The sequence below is a fragment of the Syngnathus floridae genome, chromosome 2 (genome assembly GCF_059516105.1).
Source record: "Syngnathus floridae isolate MCC-2025c chromosome 2, RoL_Sflo_1.0, whole genome shotgun sequence".
In the NCBI taxonomy this organism is placed as follows: Eukaryota; Metazoa; Chordata; class Actinopteri; order Syngnathiformes; family Syngnathidae; genus Syngnathus; species Syngnathus floridae.
In genome coordinates, this window is record NC_142414.1 from 1,928,273 (window position 1) to 1,948,067 (window position 19,795).

General features: G+C 44.7%; 1 protein-coding gene and 1 pseudogene across 5 annotated transcripts in view; one reads left to right on the forward strand and one right to left on the reverse strand.

Moving 5' to 3' along the window:
- The window catches only part of itpr3 (inositol 1,4,5-trisphosphate receptor, type 3), a 469,401-nt gene extending 457,384 nt beyond the window's left edge, over positions 1–12,017 (forward strand). For 2 of the 5 annotated variants that reach the window (XM_088368414.1, XM_088368418.1), the window contains 3 exons: positions 1,225–1,385; positions 1,445–1,606; positions 11,331–12,017. In XM_088368414.1, the coding sequence (XP_088224540.1) occupies positions 1,225–1,385; positions 1,445–1,606; positions 11,331–11,441 (434 nt within the window). In that variant the 3' untranslated portion in view covers positions 11,442–12,017. Of the gene's footprint in view, positions 1–1,224; positions 1,386–1,444; positions 1,607–11,330 lie in introns of those variants that run through there. The other 3 variants (XM_088368415.1, XM_088368417.1, XM_088368416.1) reach the window with 3 other exon arrangements.
- A 1,608-nt stretch (positions 12,018–13,625) lies between these two features.
- On the reverse strand, positions 13,626–16,711 carry LOC148401262 (uncharacterized; annotated as a pseudogene).
- Positions 16,712–19,795: the final 3,084 nt, after the last annotated feature.

Below are 19,795 nucleotides of genomic sequence, written 5' to 3' on the forward strand. Positions count from 1 at the left end.
CATGTGCCGAAGCAGTTTTGAAGGCTTCATTGCCTCATTAGCTAGCCTGTCGCCACATATTATGCAGAGTGGGCTTAGCGCGTCAGAGTCACCTGTGGCGATAAATCCGTATTTTAAGTAGGACTCCAGAAATGTTCTTTTAAATGCAGCTTTCCTTTTCTTAGAAGTCGTAGCCTCTTCTTCCGTCTCCTCATTGGGCTTTTTTCCCTTTCCGAAGAAGCTTTCCAAACATCTCTGTTTCTTGCTCATATTTGCTTGCTTCGCGGGCTCGACTGAGGTGACATGTCACGTGACCAAGACAAGCGTCTTGTCCTGAACAGACGGATGTAATTGGGAGAGAATCGCCAATTCTTTTGTATTTTTCAAAACAAATTCTTACTCATTTTTGCTAGCTTCGCGGGCTCGACTGGGGAAACTTGTCACGTGATCGGGACGAGAGTCTTGACCTGAATTAATTAGTCGTCGATGAAAGAATTGAGGTTTTTTTCCTGTGCGGCTTGGCGGCCCGGTGGTTGGGGACCTCTGCCCTCAGCCTGCAACTTCCCTCAGCCACGCCCCTTTCATCACTGACTGACTAATGACTGTTCTGCTCCCTCTGGTTACCTCGTGTATTTAAACCCTGGCCGTGTGTTATTCCCTGTCGGTGTCTACTGTAGCTTCCTATCTGTTTCTGCTCATGTTGTTCCTGTCCTGCTTGCCCATTCCCCCCGGTCTGGTGTGGAGGCTCACGGTCAGAACCCGTTCCTGTATCTGTTTCTGTACTTGCCCGATGAGTTAAGAAAGACTGAGAAGAGATGGAACATAATAGAAAAACAGGGATTAATTACTTTTAGAAAATAATAAAAGAGTACCTACCTAATTGCTTTTTGGAAAAAGTAAATTGGAACTATAACTAATTAGGATTTTAAAGTACATTGCCCAACACCACTCACAGGAGTTGTGAAACTCGTCCTTATTTGTCTCTGCATGACTGTATTGTGCCTCCCCATTACTAAATATTTTGTAAAAGTACGATATTATAGAGTATCATTCTTCATGTTAAAAATATGTTAAAACATTTTGGGAGGTTTTCGAGGGAGCCTGGAATGGGTCAATTAGTTTTCATTCATTTAAACAAATGAGTGTTTTTAGTTACACGATTGGGCATGGAACACATGAAACGCATGTCAAGGCACCACTGTATTCAATTATTACAGCGAGTGATGTAGTGCTTTATGCTTTCAGGTCTGGAGCGAGATAAGTTTGACAACAAGACTGTATCGTTCGAGGAGCACATCAAGCTGGAGCACAACATCTGGAACTACTTGTACTTCATCGTTCTGGTGCGTGAGAAGAACAAAACAGACTACACCGGGCCTGAGAGCTACGTGGCTAAGATGATCAAGGTACAAGAGATGTGTGTCACAACACTGAGATACCAACTGACTTCCTGTACGTGTTTCAGAACAACAACCTGGATTGGTTTCCCCGCATGCAGGCCATGTCGCTGGTGGTCAACGATGACGATGGAGAGCAGAACGAGATGAGGATGCTGCAGGACAAGCTTAGCTCCACCATGAAAGTAGTGATGGCACTCACTATGCAGCTTACAGATCTCAAAGAGCAGGCACGTAAATAAGTTAAACAAGACTGATTACAATACGTGGTACCTTGATTTAATAATTTTAGGACATCAGCATTAGCAACAAATTCCATCCATCCATCTTCTTCCACTTATCCGGGGTCGGGTCGCGGGGGCAGCAGCGTTAGGAGGTATGCCCAGACTTCCCTCTCCCCAGCCACTTCGTCTAGCTCATCCCGGGGGATCCCAAGGCGTTCCCAGGCCAGCTGAGAGACATAGTCTCTTCAGCGTGTCCTGGGTCGTCCACGGGGTCTCCTGCCGGTGGGACATGCCCGGAACACCTCCAGGCATCCAGGAGGCGTCCTAATGAGATGCCTGAGCCACCTCATCCGGCTCCTCTCAACGTAGAGGAGCAGCAGCTAGACTTCGAGTCCTTCACGGATGACCAAGCTTCTCACCCTATCTATTAGGGAAAGCCCGGCCACCCTGCGGACAAAACTTATTTCAGCCGCTTGTATCCAGGATCTGGTTCTTTCCGTCACGACCCGTAGCTCGTGACCATAGATGAGGGTAGGAGCGTAGATCAACCGGTAAATTGAGAGCTTTGCCTTTTGGCTCAGCTCTCTCTTCACTACGACCAGTACAGAGTCCGCATCAGAGCCGAGGCTGTACCGATCCGCCTTTCAATCTCACGCTCAATCCTGCCCTCGCTCGTGAACAAGACTCCAAGATACTTGAACTCCTCCACTTGGGGCAGGATCTCATCCCCGATCCGGAGAGGGCAATCCACCCTTTTCCGATCGAGGACCATGGACTCGGATTTAGAGGTGCTGACTCTCATCCCGACCGCTTCACACTCGGCTGCGAACCGCTCCAGTGAGAGCTAGAGATCACGGCTTGAAGAAACCAACAGCACCATGTCGTCTCTGCAAAAAGCAGAGATGCAATGCTGAGGTTCCCAAACCAGACACCCTCAACGCCTCGGCTGCGCCTAAAAATTCTGTTCATAAAAGTTATGAACAGAATCGGTGACAAAGGGTAGTCTTGACGGAGTCCAACGCTCACTGGGAACGAATCCGACTTACTGCCGGAAATGCGGACCAAACTATCAACGATACAGGGACTGACCTGCCCTTATCAGTTAGTTTGGCACCCCGTACTCCCGAAGCACCCTCCACAGAACTTCCCGAGGGACACGGTCAAACGCCTTCTCCAAGTCCACAAAACACATGACTGGTTGAGCGCACTCCCATGCCCCGTCGAGGATCCTGCCGAGGGTATAGAGCTGGTCCACTGTTCCACGGCAACGACGAAAACCACACTACTCCACCTGAATCAGAAATTACACGTCCCACGGACCCTCCTCTCCAGCACCCCTGAAAAGACCTTACCAGGGAGGCTGAGGAGTGTGATTCCTCTGTAGTTGGAGCACACCCTCCGGTACCCCTTCTTAAAGAGGGGGACCACCACCCCATTCTGCCAATCCAGGGGCACCATCCCCGATGTCCACACAATGCTGTAGAGGCGTGTCAGCCAGGACAGCCCCACAACATCCAGAGCCTTTAAGAACTCCGGGTGGTTCTCATCCGCGCCCGGGGCCTAACCCCAAGGAGTTTTTTTTAACTACCTCAATGACTTTGACCCCATAGATTGGAGAGTCCACCTCAGAGCCTCCAGGCCCTGCTTCCTCAATGGAAGGCGTGTCTGTGGATTTGAGGAGGTCTTCGAAGTATTCTCCCCACCGTCTCACAACGTTCCAAGTTGAAGTCAGCAGCACGCCATCTCCACTGTAAACAGTGTACATGGTGCACTGCTTCCTCCTCCTGAGACGCCGGATGGTGGACCAGAATTTCCTCGAAGCCATCCAGAACTCATTCTCCATGGCCTCGCCAAACTCCTCCCACGCCCGTGTTTTTGCCTCAGCAAGCGCCGAAGACGCATTCCGCTTAGCCATCTGGTACCCTTTGGCTGCCTCCGGAGCCCCACAGGCCAAAACGGCCCAATACGACTCCTTCTTCAACTTGACGGCATCCCATACCGCCGGTGTCCACCAGCGGGTTCAGGGATTGCCACTACGACAGGCACCGACCACCTTATGACCACAGCTCCGGTCGGCTCCCTCAACAACTGAGGCACGGAACATGGTCCACTCGGACTCAATGTCCTCCACCTTCTCCGGGACGTGGGAAAAGCTCTGCCGGAGGTGGGAGTTGAAGCTCTTCCTGACAGGGGATTCTGCCAGACGTTCCCAGCAGATCATCACAGTACGTTTGGGTCTTCCAGGTCTGACCGGCGTCTTTCCCCACCATCGGAGCCAACCCAACACCAGGTGGTGATCAGTTGACAGCTCCGCCCCTCTCTTCACCCGAGTGTCCAAGTCATGCGACCTCAAATTCGATGACACGACTACAAAGACGATCATCGAACTGCAGCCTAGGGTGTCCTGGTGCCAAGTGCACACATGGACACCCTTATGTTTGAACATGGTGTTCATTACTGACACCGCTCAGGTTCAGATCGGGGGAGGGGGGTGTTCCTCCCTATCACACTCTTCCAGGTCTCACTGTCATTGCCCACATGAGCATTGAATTCACCCAGTAGAACAATGGAGTTCCCAGAAGGATCACTCTCCAGCACTTCTTCTAAGGACCCCAAAAAGGGTGGGCATTCTGAGCTGCTGTTCGGTGCATAGGCACAAACAACAGTCATGACCCGTCCCCCCACCCGAAGGCGGAGGGAGGCTACCCTCTCATTCACCGGGGTGAACCCCAATGTGCAGGCGCCCAGCCAGGATGGCAATAAGTATACCCACACCTGCTCGACGCCTCTCACCGTGGGCAACTCCAGAGTGGAAGAGAGTCCAGCCCCTCTCGAGAGGGCTTGTACCGGAACCCAAACTGTGCGTGGAGGCTAGTCCGACTATATCTAGTCGGAATTGTTCTGCCTTGCACACCAGCTCGGGCTCCTTTCCAGCCAGAGATGTGACATTCCATGTCCCAAGAGCCAGCTTCTGCAGCCGGGGATCAGACTGCCAAGGTCCCTGCCTTTGGCCGCCGCCCAGCTCACTTTGCACCCGACCCCTTTGGCCCCTCCCACAGGTGGTGAGCCCATGGGAAGGGGGACCCACGTTTCCTTTTCGGGCTGTGCCCGGCCGGGCCCCATGGGCAAAGGCCCGGCCACCGGACGCTCGTCTTTGAGCCCCACATCCAGGCCTGGCTCCAGAGGGGGGCCCTGGTGAGCCACGTCCGGGCGAGGGAAATTAAAGTCAATTTATTTTACTCATCATAAGGGGTTTCTGTGAGCCGTGCTTGGTCTGGCCCCTCACCTAGGACCCTTTGGCCATGGGCGACCTACCAGGCGCATAAGGCCCCAGACAACATGGCTCCTAGAATAATTAGGACACGCAAACCCCTCCACCACGATAGGGTGATTACTCACAGAGGGGGTAAAAAATACCTTCAACCAGAATCCAGACTCTCATTGGAAGCTATAGGATGTGTTTAGAGGCTGTTATTTCTGCATAAGGAGGAGCTACTAAATATTGATGTTATTTTTCTGTTGGGGTGCCCAAATTTATGCACCTGCCTACTTTTGTTGAGGTCATGTTTGCACAATTTCTGTAAATCGTATAAACTTGATTTCACTTCTCAAATATCACTGGTTTTGTCTGCTATATGATATATTTAACTGAAATTGCTGATCCGAACAACCGATGATTTCTAAAGGAAAATCTTGAAAATGATCAGGGGTGCCCAAACTTTTGCATATAACTGTATATACATGCATACATATGTATTTATGTATGTATGTATGTATGTATGTATGTATGTATGTATGTATGTATGTATGTATATATATATATATATACCATATTTGCCGGTGTATTGGTCGACCTTTTTCGATCCAAAATCGACCGAAAAAAATCGACCTCGACTTATAAACCGAGTCATAAAATTTAACTTCGTATTCATCGCTTCAAATGTGATGGTAACCAAGGCCGTTTCTCGTGCATTTCATTGTGCGTGGGTGTGCGTCCGTCAGGCTCATCAAACAGCGAGAAACTGAATCATTATAAAGCGTTCGTCGCATTAACACGCATCCTCAGCAACAATTTCAAATATTCTCACCTCAATAACGGACATCGAAAGCCAGACAGCGACGATGACTGCTAGGGGGAAGTACTGGGTATTGAGCGAATGTGCGAGTCATCGCGCGTCAAGCAACAACAATAACTACCGGTACGTAAACATTCAATCGCCATGTCTAAATGAATGTCGTTGGCACTTAGAAAATATTCGCCAAACTTGGCCAGACTTCCAGGGGAAGAGGCCAAATTTTCACTTGTTATGGCCGACATGGGGAACCAGCCGAGGCGGACACTTTACGGCGGTTGAGTCGTTGGCACTTAGAAAATATTCGCCAAACTCGGCCAGACTTCCAGGGGAAAAGGCCGAATTTTCACTTGTGGTGGCCGACATGGGGAACCAGCCGAGGCGGACACTTTACGGCGGTTGAGTCGTTGACACTTAGAAAATATTCGCCAAACTAGGCCAGACTTCCAGGGGAAGAGGCCGAATTTTCACTTGTTCTGGCCGACATGGGGAACCAGCCGAGGCGGACTCTTTATGGCGCAAGAGCCGTGCGCGAGTGCGCGGCCCGCTGGAAGTCGAATGAGGCTCCGCGATTTCATCCGCGGTGCTTATAAAGTGCCGATCCGCTCGGCGGGAGCTAGTTTCGGCCACTTGGCGCGTGCGCACGGCCTCCTGGATGTGCCGGGCGGCGTGCGCGAGCTCGCCGGCCGCTGGGAGTCGAATGAGGCTCCGCGATCTCCTCCGCGGTGCTTATAAACAGCCGATCCGCTCGGTGGGAGCTATTTTTGGCCACTTGAGGCGTGCGCACGGCCTCCCGGATGTGCCGGGCGGCGTGCGCGAGCTCGCCGGCCGCTGGAAGTCGAATGAGGCTCCGCGATTTCATCCGCGGTGCTTATAAAGTGCCGATCCGCTCGGCGGGAGCTATTTTCGGCCACTTGGCGCGTGCGCACGGCCTCCCGGATGTGCCGGGCGGCGTGCGCGAGCTCGCCGGCCGCTGGAAGTCAAATGAGGCCCCGCGATCTCCTCCGCGGGGCTTATAAAGAGCCGATCTGCTCGGCGGGAGCTATTTCCGGCCACTTGGCGCGTGCGCACGGCCTCCCGGTGGTGCCGGGCGGCGTGCGCGAGCTCGCTGGCCGCTGGAAGTCGAATGAGGCTCCGCGATCTCCTCCGCGGTGCTTATAAACAGCCGATCCGCTCGGCTGGAGCTATTTCCGGCCACTGCGCATGCGCACGGCCTCCCGGAATTTGAACACATTTCGTCTATAAATTTCGCATATTTCTGATTGAATTTTGAAGTTTAATATAATGCAACAATTGAGCTCGACTTATACAAAGGATATATCATAAAATCGTAAATTTCCGTTGAATTTTAGGGGGTCGACTTATACACCGAGTCGACTTATACACCGGCAAATACGGTATATATATATATATATATATATATATATATAGTGCTTTGATGGTGCCGCTTGAGTGGCAGCCTGTTACAGCAGCTCTGACCTTTCTTCCCTTCTTTTAGTGTCTTTCTATGTGTTCTAGTGAGGGTTTTTTTTGTTTTCTCCTTCTCACATTATTGATTAGGCTAGTGCGCGGCTATGGATGTTCACATTGTAACATTCGTAGTTTGTTCCTTACTGATTTTGGAACTTTTTGGTGCGGCGTCGGGTGAGCCTTCCACACTCGGCTACGTTGTCAACACCCGCGATCAGCTGTTAGCCTGGCGCTACACACCCCTTCCCTGCGGGTTTTGGCCGGAGATCCCCAAGGAGATCCGGCCACGGAGAAGAGGATGCCGAGCCGGAGTAAAGCCAGGCAGCGGAAGAGACGGTATAAACCGTGCTTGCGGTCGGTCATCATGGGGAACGTGAGATCTCTTCAAAGCAAAATGGAAGAGCTAATGGGTCTAGCCCGGACAGAGAGGGAATATCGCAAATGCAGTCTCATGTGCTTCACGGAGACGTGCCTGGACGATATCTCGCCCGACTCACACCTCTCCCTGGACGGATTTGTGGTGCGGGCTGACAGTAGAGCTACAGAGAGTGGTAAGAGGAGAGGTTAGGGTTAGGGTTAGTGATAGCATTTGTGAACGATAGATGGTGCCATCCCGGACCCATCAGTGTTAAGGAGCAACTCTGCTCCAGTGATTTGGAGCTGTTGGTGGTTAGCATGCAACCATACTACCTCCTGAGGGAATTTTCACGTTATTGCTATAACTGTGTACATCCCTCCCTCAGCTGTCGCTGCTACCGCTACGAACCGGATCAACTCTATCATTTCTAAGCTTCAAACTCAGCACTCCCAATCCCTCCTCACCATCTCCAGGGACTTCAATCATGCTTCCCTGGCCTCTTCCCTCCCCACCTTTACTCAATATGTCGACTGCCACACCAGACAACAATAGAACCTTGGACCTATTGTATGCTAATGTCAAGGATGCATACACCTCATCCCCCCTCCCCCCACTTGGTCGCTCGGATCACAACCTCGTCCATCTGGTCACAGACTACACCACGGTGGTAAACCAGCGTCCACCTGAGAAGAGGTCTGTGATGTGGTCTGAGGAATCTTCTGCCAGGCTCAGTATGTGAGGTTACATCGCTGTGAGTCTGACGTGGTGCGCTGGAGCACAGGTGTCCCCCAGGGTACTGTGCTCTCTCCTTTCCTTTTCGCCCTGTACACTTCGGACTTTACCCACGACACTGCACATTGCTACATCCAGAAGTTCTCTGATGACACGGCCATTGTTGGATATGTTTCGGAGGTAAACGATCTTGAATACAGGACGGTCATCAAGGACTTTGTCAGCTGGTGTGAGCTCAACCAGCTTCAGCTGAACACAAGCAAGACGAAGGAGATGATTGCGTGCTTCAGGAGGAAAGCACCCCACTTCACTCTGGTGAACATCCAGGGATCGAACATTGAGGTAGTGGAGAACTACAAATTCCTGGGTGTTCGCCTTAACAACAAAATGGACTGGACTGATCACACCCACGCCCTATACAAGAAGGGCAAGAGTCGCCTCCACCTGCTGAGGAGACTGAGGTCCTTCGGTGTGTGCAGGGCTCTCCTTAGGACATTCTATGACTCTGTGGTGGTCTCAGCCATCCTCTACGCTGTGGTCTGCTGGCGTGGGGGCAGTACGGACTGGGGGAGACTGAATAAGATGGTCAGGTGAGCGAGCTCTGTCCTGGGCTGTCCCCTGGACTCCATTGAGGTTGTGGGTGAGAGGAGGACGTTAATTAAGCTGAAATCCATCATGGACAGCACCTCTCATCCCCTCCATGACATTGTGCGGTCCCTGAGCAGCTCCTTTAGCAGCAGGCTATTACACCCACAGTGTAGGAAGGAACGATTCTGCAGGTCCTTCATTCCCTCTGCTGTCAGACTCTACAAAATATGTGACACCTAATAAAATTGTGTTTCGTCTCTACTAGCGGCATTGTCTTTGTCCTTGTCTGTTATTTATCCTTTTTTTGAATTTTGGCACTTGTATTCTTGCACTTGTATGCGCTGCTGTGACAAATAAATTTCCCCTTTGTGGGATGAATAAAGTTGTATCATCATCATTATCATATTATACACCTATGTATATATATATATATATATATATATATATATATATATATATATATATATGTATATATATATATATATATATATATATATATATATATATATATATATATATATATATGTATATATGTATATATGTATATATGTACATATATATATATATGTATATATGTACATATATATATATATATATATATATATATATATATATATATATATATATATATATATATATATGTACATATATACATATATATATATATGTACATATATACATATATACATATATACATATATATATATATATATATATATATATATATATATAGCAGCACATTTTGGACCACAGTCATATTTTTGTCACAAGTCAAGCAATTTTTTCATGTATTCGATATTTTAGGGTGATAGCAGCACCTGGATATTAGTGTGGTTGGAATGGGTGAAAACAACAAGGAAAAAGCTGTAGGTCAGTGGGTAACAGCTCCCAGAAAAATTGTTTGTTGGGGGATTGGGGGTAAGAAAAGAACTATGACATTTTCATGTTTGGAACTATGGCATCAGTTAAAAAAATCAATTATGAACTATGAACAAGTTCATTTTATGTGAGCTGAACTTTGAAGTAGTTTGTGTAGAAATTAACTTTCCCAACACTGGCAATTGTGGTGCTTAATTAGTGTAGGTGCTTTTTCTTTGTTGGTTTAGGTCAGGGGTGGGCAAACGTTTTGACTTGCGGGCCGAATTGGGTTCTAAATTTTGACCAGGGGGCCGAACCAGGAGCAGATGGATGTAGTGTTTGTGTAAAGTAATATAAACGACATGTAAAGGTAATTGCATAAAAGATTTTGGCCTTTAGTAGGTAGTAAAGCATGGATATTCAAAAAAAGCTTTTTGAAAACAAATGCATTCATTAACAGCATTTAAAAAACATTTCACCAAAGAACTACTATCACTGATTCTCATTAAATACGACACTGTTATTGTGAATAACAGTTTCCATCACTTCAGCGCCTGCAGGTCAGATTAATGAAAGATATTTTATCTTATGAGGCGAAATCCCATCAAACGGCAAAAATTCTGACCAAATACATAACCTTGAAGAATCAGTGAAAGAATACATCTAAATAAAGTGACAAAGAAATCAAAACGGCACCACGGTGACGGATATCTGAAAATCAGAGCAGAGACTCTCACAAACACCTGCTGACAGAGGTGAGGAAACCTTAAAATCGACTTAAAAACTTTAAAAGTTAAGATTAGTCAAAAACAGGTGGTGCATCTAAAACTTACCTCTGTACTGGACTTTTGATCCGCAGTTTGCCGGTGAGTAAGGTTTTCTTGAGTCTTCAAATTAGCTGTCAACCTCTCCGATGTAGCCGCCCGTTCATGTGTTGACTGCTAGCGTAGTTAGCATGCTGCGTAGCAAAGTGATGGCTATTATTGTACTCCTTGAATACTGCAACCGTTTCTTGGCATATCAGACAAACCGGCATTGATCGGACTTCAGCGAAAAAGTATTTTGTTGTCCCCTCTTTTTTAAACACTCTGCACTCAGTGTCCACCTTTCTTTTCCTTAGGACATTCATTTTAATGAAAGGATTCCAGGGGAAGGTTTATGGGGGGCTTTAGCGTAAAACTGTCTGAAAGCTCAGCACGCAAATTACAAGAATGCTAACGTCACAGCCCACACTCGAAATTCAGCACTAATAGAAATAGAGCGCGGAGTGCACCGGGTCTGTAATACTGAGTACGTATACGCACTTATGAGTGTGCAGACACGGCTTCTGGGAGTAAATGCGCGGGCGGGCCTTTCCCCATCTACTGGGGAAACGCAGTCATTGCAGGGAAAATGACCAAAAAAATGTTTAATAATACAATTTATTCAGGTTTGGCGGATGTGGCCCACGGGCCGTAGTTTGCCCATGTCTGGTTTATGTGCTTCTTCGTTTTTGGATGAACTTCTTCATGGTCTGAGGTGGCTGCGCGCTGTATGCAACACAGATAATGGCGGCGGGATTTCCGTTCAGATTTCTTTTTTTATATTGATCTTTTTGAGCAAAGGCATTCTTTATTGATATTGATCAATTTCTGTGTGTGCGTGCATGTAGATGACCGAGCAGAGGAAGAGGAAACAGAGGATGGGATTTGTGGATGTTCAACAGGGCGGCATTTCTTCGCTTCCTCCCAGTGCCGTTGGAGGGAACCACCAGCAGCTGTAAAATAAATAAAAATCAATTACCACAAAATGTAATGAATCTAGGTATACACTTGGGCAAGAAAGCAGCAGAAGAAGAATATACTTAAAATACTGAGTCCTGAAACATTTCACTGAGTTTTTTGTGACTATTTTCTTAAAATGTGTGCTTTCAACACGCATCAATATTAACCACATTGTGATTCTGTTTATCCTCATTTATGACATTGTCATTGATATCAGTGATTTAAAATATTGGGAGTCAATCATTAAAATGCTACAGAAAGATTTCTTCAAAGTTTAACTCTACTATATGGTGTACTACACTGTCCTACAGTGTATAATTTACTGTCACTATGCTATGCTCTTATACTGCAAAATATATTGACACAACAAACACACCTGTCTCCATGAGGAGGCTATTGGGGTCATGCCCACCCACCAATATTCTTGTGCTATCTTTCCCACACAAGGCATGAATCTCTAAAAAATTAACTTTTTTTCTGTATTTAATTATACCATATCATCATAGCTATTGTTGTGTGAAGAAATACTACTGCTGAGTTCTTTATTAGTAAGATATTAAAATCTAAAGAAACAAGGTTGTGATTTTGTTTGTTTTATGATCTAAACTGTAAAAGTCTATTCTTACTAAATATAATGTTAAATGCACAGGACTATGTGACATATGTCAATGAGATGTCACAAGAGCCCTAATTTACAAAGTGAAACTATGTTTTTTTGTGTGTCCTAGCATGTAATGGGTTCACAGTTTATTGTAGGGGAGACGGGACAAGTTAATATGGAAGCCAGTTGAACAGCGGTCAACGTGAACGCGCACAGTGTCAATGTTCCCTCTAATTTTTCATGTCTCAGCAGACACAAAAGCTCCCTGAGGACCATTGTGAGCAACATTAGATGTGACCACAAACATCACACCAGTTCAAAACCTTGTATCGTAGCAAGTTACATGGCTTGTTAAAATAATTAAATCACAGCGGCAATTTTCATTAGTTTGCTTTTAATATAGGCGAATTGGCACAATTAAAATGAAAAAGTCAAAAATCTTGTTGGTATTCATGAGATTTTTTAGTATGTTATATATCAACGTATTAACTTTTCACAGGTGTCAAAATCAAGGCCCGGGGGCCAGATACGGCCCGCCACATAATTTTACAAGGCCCGCACAGACAAATCGTGCATCGAATTCATATGTCAATACTAAATTAAAAATAGAGATATTGCTAGCAAATTTTATTGCTATTCATATTTTTTCAGTACTAAATAAACTGTTCATATATTTTCTAAATCTACACTATATGTAATCATATATATTTTCTTTTTTATTAGACTGTTTTGAAAACTAGTTTTCAGTTAGCTGAATAGCTAATACTATAAATAATATGAGACGCTCCTACATTTGTTTGGGTTGATAATTTTAATGACCCTCCAAAGGAAATTATGACTACGATGCGGCCCGCGGCAAAAATAAGTTTGACGCCTTTGACATATGTTATATGTATGCTTCGCTGCATGTTTTGTGGAGTAGATCTTTCTCACTCGAAAAAGAATCTCAACCAGTTTCACGGCTCATTCATGTATTTCCACATACTACTTAGATAGCCATTCCATCCTAAATGAACATTTCTTTTTTACTTTGGGTTGGTGAGTGGATGTGTCGCTGGCGCTGCCCGTTCATTTTGCCATGAAAAGGGATTGCATTGCGCCGCTGCACTGTTGTTAGCAAGCTAACATGCACATATGGGCAGGGCACATACAACTATCAATGCTATGGTTGGCTTCTTCTTCTTCTTTTCTGTCAGGTCTAAGTACCATAAGACATTATTTTACACACTGAAAGAAGAGGAGAAGACAACCAGAATTTCTTTTGCTCTTGAGGAGAATTACATAGAAGGCCCAGTTACAGTCCTCCACCAATTCTGAGCTCCTCTTCCGCTATCTCCTCTTTTTATTTTGGGTTGCCTCGGTTACAAAAGGCGTTACTACACTAAAGGGAGGGGAGATTGTGGCTGTAGCAACGCTGATTAGCTAAGGAATGTTATGTGGTGCGAGGCCTTGGCCGGTTCGTGACTCCAGCAGTTAGGTTGCAGTCTATCCTGCTCCTCCTCACCCGGTTGGCTGCTGGTTGGCTGACTCGTCCTTGATGAGATATTTCAAAGCGTGTTGAGTGTCGTTTTCCTGTGGAACAATGCAACTTTCTTGCTAGTTTTCACACAATACTAATATTGAGTAAATACGGGGTAATTTATATGCAACTACTTCAACAGATATGTCGCCACAGTGAACCACCTGTTTCCATATCACCCTATTCTGTGAATCCTCTTCTCTCACCCTAACTAACTTCATGTCCTCTTTCACTCCATCCATAAATCTCCTCTTTGGTCTTCCTCTTGACCTCCTGCCTGGTGGTTCCATCTTCAGCATCCTTGGACCAATATATTCACTTTCCTTCCTTTGAACATGTCCGAACCATCCCAGTCTGGCCTCTCTGGCTTTATATCCAAAACACCTAACACGCGTTGTCCCTCTAATGTACTTGTTCCTGATCTTTTCCAACTGCGTCACTCCCAAAGAGAACCTCAGCATCTTATCTCTGCCACCTCCAGCTCTGGCTTCTGTGTTTTCCCCAGTGCCACTGTCTCTAAACCATACAGCATCGCTGGTCTCACCACTGTCTTGTACACCTTTCTCTTCATTTTTGCTGATACTCTTTTATCATACATCACCCCTGACACTTTTCTCCACCCATTCCACCCTGCCTGGACGCGCTTCTTCACCTGTTTTCCACACTCTCCGTTGCTCTGGACGGTCCTATTCTATGGAGCTCTCTTCCACCTCCGGGGCTGGAGGGGATGGAAGTCCACGCCGCCACACGCCTAGAAGTCGACGCCGGTGCTTGGGGCCATGTGGCAGTTAACTATGTTATAGTTATTTGATATATTTTATTTCGTGTAGCAACTTGTATATGTTTTTATCGTTACAGTTCAGTAGTTGTTGGCTCATTGAACTCGTTTTGTTAAATAAAGAGCCGTTTACCAAACCCACGTCTTTCCTTGTACTTTGTTAACGCTACAATATAGTTATATACTAGATCTGTGGAATAACGACAAGGTTGATATCAACGCGTGGCGTTGTTGACAAAGGACGAGGAATTTGATCAATGGATTTAATGATTTAGTGACAAAGATGGTTTGATAATATAATTGCTCACATAACAGTTATTTGATATATAATTTATATGTCGTTATATGGGCCTGTGGAATATTTTGAAGTGCAAGCGCCGTCATCTGCGCGCACCCATTGTTGACAAAGGACGATCGATGGATTTAATGAATTGGAGTGACACAGATGGCTTTATAAACGTGTTATTTATGTAATAGTTTTTTTAATAACTCTGAATGTTTCGTCAGGCCCGTTCTCAGCACTTCGTTTGTGTTTATGTCACGTTAGCATACCTATCATTTAGCCTGTTGTTGCTCGTTCATGTCTGTTCTTGGTTGTTGGATTTTGTCGAATAAATTTTCCCCAAAATGCGACTTATACTCCGACTTATATATGTTTTCTTTCACGTTATTGTCCATTTTATGGCTACTGCGACCTATATTCCAGAGGGACTTTTAGTCCGAAAAATACGGTACTCTTTCTGGGCATGAAACCATACTGCTGCTTGCAGATACTCACTTCTGCTCTTAGTCGAGCTTCCAACACTCTTTCCCATAACTTAATTGAGTGGCTCATTAACTTTATTCCTCTGTAGTTGCCATAACAAATCCCCCTTGTTCTTATAGATCGGTATCAACACACTTGTCCCCCATTCCTCCGGCATCCTCTAATTCTCTAGGATGTCATTGAACTGTCTGGCCAAAGACTCTACAGACACCTCCCCAAGAAACTTCCATACCTCCACAGCAGTGATGTGCGATGAGGTTCATGACTGGGGGGCACTGACGTCACCCACCACCCCCAGTAAAATTTGTCTGACACCTAACGGTGTCACAAAAGAGGTTGGGGAACGCTGCTCTAGAGTAGCTTATTCATTATTTAATTGGAACTATTTTAATTAAAATCCCATATCAGCAGTCTTCACACATTAAAACACTCAATAAAGTACATGGAATCAAAAACTTGTTTTCTATCGTGCGTACCACTCCATTTGAAAAGACAAGCTCCGAAGTCCCGTTGTCCGAATCAAACCTTTTAACTCCGGAGTTTGTCTTCCTTTACTGATGACCTCCTGCTTCGACCGAAAATCCAAAGTTGAAAATTGTTTGAGTTTGTATATGTAATCCTCCATTGTAAAACGAAATGTAAAAACGGGGGGTGAAACGAATGTAAAACGAAACAAATGGATGACTGCCCCTCAGTTGTTCACTGTAAATTTGAACTGGAGATCAGGTGGGCGCATGAAGCATCCCGGGATCACTAGCACCCCATGCCATAAGACTTGAGAACCTTTTTTCTTCGTTGCCTATATAAGGTCTCTTTTCAAAGCCGTTTTATTCATCTAAAAGAAACACGATGTTACAGACAGGTGACAAAAACCACAAGATATTCAATACACCAGCTTAACTACGAAAATTAGTTAATATAGCCAGTGTTTGAGGACTTAAACAGTGACATAGCGACAGACAGCAGTTCAGTCTAACGACATAGCCTGTCAGCATAGGCAGCCGTGTGATTACGCAATCCTCAGAGGAGGCAAGGCAGGAAGTTGCCTCCGCCGAGCGACTCGTCTTCGGTTTTAACATAACTATAAAGATTCAGCGATCATGGTTCAAAATGATACAAAACTACTGAAATTAAAAGGAAAATGACTTTATAATAAAAACAATTGAATTTTTTTTCGTAATGGCAGGGGAGGCACGGCCTCCCTTGCCTCTGACCGCACGTCCCTGCTCCACAGGTATATCATCCGGCCCAACTGCTGTTCTGGCTTTATCCTCATCAGTGCCATCCTTACTTCACCCCTACTGATCATCGCAATTTCCTGGTCCACAGTGGCCACCTCTTCCACTCTTCGCTCTCTCTTGTTTTCTTCATTCATCAACTCTTCAACTCTTTCCATCTTCCTATCATACTTCCAGTATCTGTCAAAACATTTCCATCGCTATCTTTAATCACCCTAACCTGCTGCACATCCTTCCCATCTCTGTCCCTCTGTCTCGCCAACCTGTATGAATCCTTCTCTCCCTCCTGACCGTCCAACCTGGCATACAGGTCGTCGTATGCTCTTTGGCCTTTGCCACTTCTGCTTTCGCGTTTGTCAAGTAACATGATGGAAAGGGGGCAACAGATGGTGCAAAATGTGAGTATTGGATTGTTCCCAGGAAAAAATTGGCTTTGCTGAAATTCCAAATTTTACCAAAAGATGGTGCCAAACCTTGACATGAGACTTGAAAGGGCAAATTAGGGAACTAGCTGATTTAACAAAAATACGGATGAGTAGAATGGCACGGGGTCGGTTCTGAGTCACACATGGAAGCACATAAGTTTAGATATTTGTTTTTTTTTCTTTGCTTGGCTATGATATATTCAGTAACAGCTTAAAGCGATATTATCGCATGATTAACAAAGTAATGCCCACTGCCATAGGATAGTATGGTGGTGTGTTAAGAATTATTAAAATCAACAGGTTTATCAAATGTTTTATGATGTCTTAATCAGTATGGTTAATCAAAAGAATGATTAAAATGTTTTTCTGATGTCTTAATCAGTATCGTTAATCAACAGGTTGATTCAAACGTTTTTATGATGTCTCAATCAGTATGGTTAATCAACAAGTTTATTCAATTTTTTTATGATGTCTTAATCAGTATGGTTAATCAAAAGTTTGATTCAAATGTTTTTATGATGTCTTAATCAGTATGGGTAAGCAACAGCAATGATTCATGACTTTAAATACAAATTTGTTAATCAAGAGATGCCGGGTGAAACAAATACTTGACCAATGTTTTACTGATATGCATTATTGAAGTTTTATTTTCATATTGTATGAAAGCAACATGGAAAAGTGTTTTTGATGACTAAAAAAGGAAAAGGGGCTCAAAGGGTGTTGGCCCTATCTTTGGTGGAAAATAGTTGGTAGAAAAAATGAAAAAGCGGAAACAGCTGTCAGGTAGGCAGCAGGCTTGCGCAATGTGGGAAAAACACGATTTGAGCAATCAGAAGCAAGATCGCTGAGACCAGCAATGGTTCCCAGCAGAAAGGCAGGAGAAAATCTTCTCAATCGCGCAACCCTCACAGATCAGCTGAGATTGTGCAATCCTATGCTATGGATTGTATAGATACCAATGAGGTAATGCCAGTAAGGGTGGGGGGGAGGACAACAAGCCTATAAAAGAGTCATCACGGACAACTGCGGGGCTTTTTCTCTCCCAATGTGCGGTCATACGTAAAGACGCCTGCAAGAGTTCCAAGACTTTTTCCAGCCGCTGGACTCTTAGTGTTAGACGTATGATTGCTTGCTTGGATTAACTTGGATTTACTCAAAGAATTGGACTTGACGACATTTCACATGGAACTAAGTGAGGGGAACGGAATTTTTCTGTGAGCCTGGGGGAGGATAGCCATTGTGGGCGATCGCCGGTTCCCTTAAGGCCAACCCATTTCTCAAAATTTGAACTTTAGGAATGAAAGCGAAATGATCAATGGACTTTAATTCTACCAAAAAGGCATACAACTTTACGTACTTTAGTGTTTTGTGTTATATAATCAAAAGGACTAATCCATGACTGAGTGATCTTATTTTGTATGAGAATCAGTGAGTGGAATTGTTCAAGTTACTGGAAGAATTAAGATTTGTAATTCTATTTCATACTTTTTTCAATAAATGTGACTTTGTTTAATCATTTAATTCGTTTTGGGTTAATTTGTATGTGATATGCTATCGATTATTTGATTTTGATGTGACAATTCGATTCGTTTATAATTAATTCATATTTGAATATTTTAGGCCAGGTTTTGGGGGACTGACTATTGCTTTTGATCCGCTATTAAATCCGTTCATGGTCAGAGTTAAAATCACTTGATAATTCGATTTGGTTGTAGTTACCGTATTTTTCAGACTAAAAGTTGCTCCGGAAAAATAGGTCGCATTAGCCATAAAATGCACAATAACTGGAGAAAAAAACATATATAAGTCACTCCGGAGTATGAGTCGCATTTTGGGGGAAATTTATTCGACAAAATCCAACACCAAGAACAGACATGAATGAGCAACAACAGGCTAAACCAGGGGTGGGCAAACTTTTTGACTGGCGGGCCAAATTTGGTTCTAAATTTTGATCGGGGGGCCAAACCAGGAGCAGATGGATGTAGTGTTTGTGTGAATTAATAGAAATGTAAAAGGTCATTGCATAAAAGGTTTGTACTTTTAGTAGGTAGTAAATCATGGATATTCAAAAAAAGCTTTTTGAAAACAAATGCATTTATTAACAGCATTAAAAAAATATTTCACCAAAAAACTATTATCAGTGATTCTCATTAAACATGACACTGTTATTATGAATAATAGTTTTCATCACTTCAGTGCCTGCAGGTCAAATATGTTTATCTAATGAGGCGAAATCACATCAAACGGCAAACATTCTGACATCATCTTGAAGAATCAGTGAAAGAATATGTTAGAAAAATTGTATATATATGTTATCATGCGTTCTCTAATGAGTACTTATTCACAATGTTACTGTTCAGTATGCTTGCTGCTTTGCCTTGCTTATTCTTATCTTGTACAACAGAACAGGAGGATTACGGCTGGGTCAGGGGCGAGATGACGGTTGTGTCAAACAAGATGCTGCTGACAGCTCAGCGTCCACCAGAACAGATCGTGAAAACAACACGTCAAACGATGCGTCATGAACCTTCTGATCTTCCTTAAAGAACGTCACTTTCTCTTTTTATCTCTCAGAATATCGCTTAAACTGTTTTGCTGATATAGCCATATCTGCACGCAACACTTTGTGCGTTACTTTTTGTTTCTTTTCTTACGAGACGAAGCCACAATCTCTTCCCCCCCCCCTTAAGGGCTAATCGTCTCACACTGTGGGTAGGGCATTTCCAAATAAAAAGAGCGAGGAGTGTAAAACAGATTTTTAGTGTATTTCGGGACTGCTGTAAGTCTGATTGCACTCCTCGCGAGAAAAGACTCAACATTCTGCCTCACTGGTTTTGTCTGCTGATCCTTTTGCTGATTCTGAACCTGACAGATTTTTGGGGGCTCGTCCGGGATCTCAATAGACCTATTTCGGGGTTCCGGCCGACTTTTCGACGCAGGACAAGTCCTTGGCCAAGGCATATAGATAGAGAAACCCTTTTCACGGGGCTGTCTCGATCAGTCGGTTGGACACCGGAGTGGTTGAC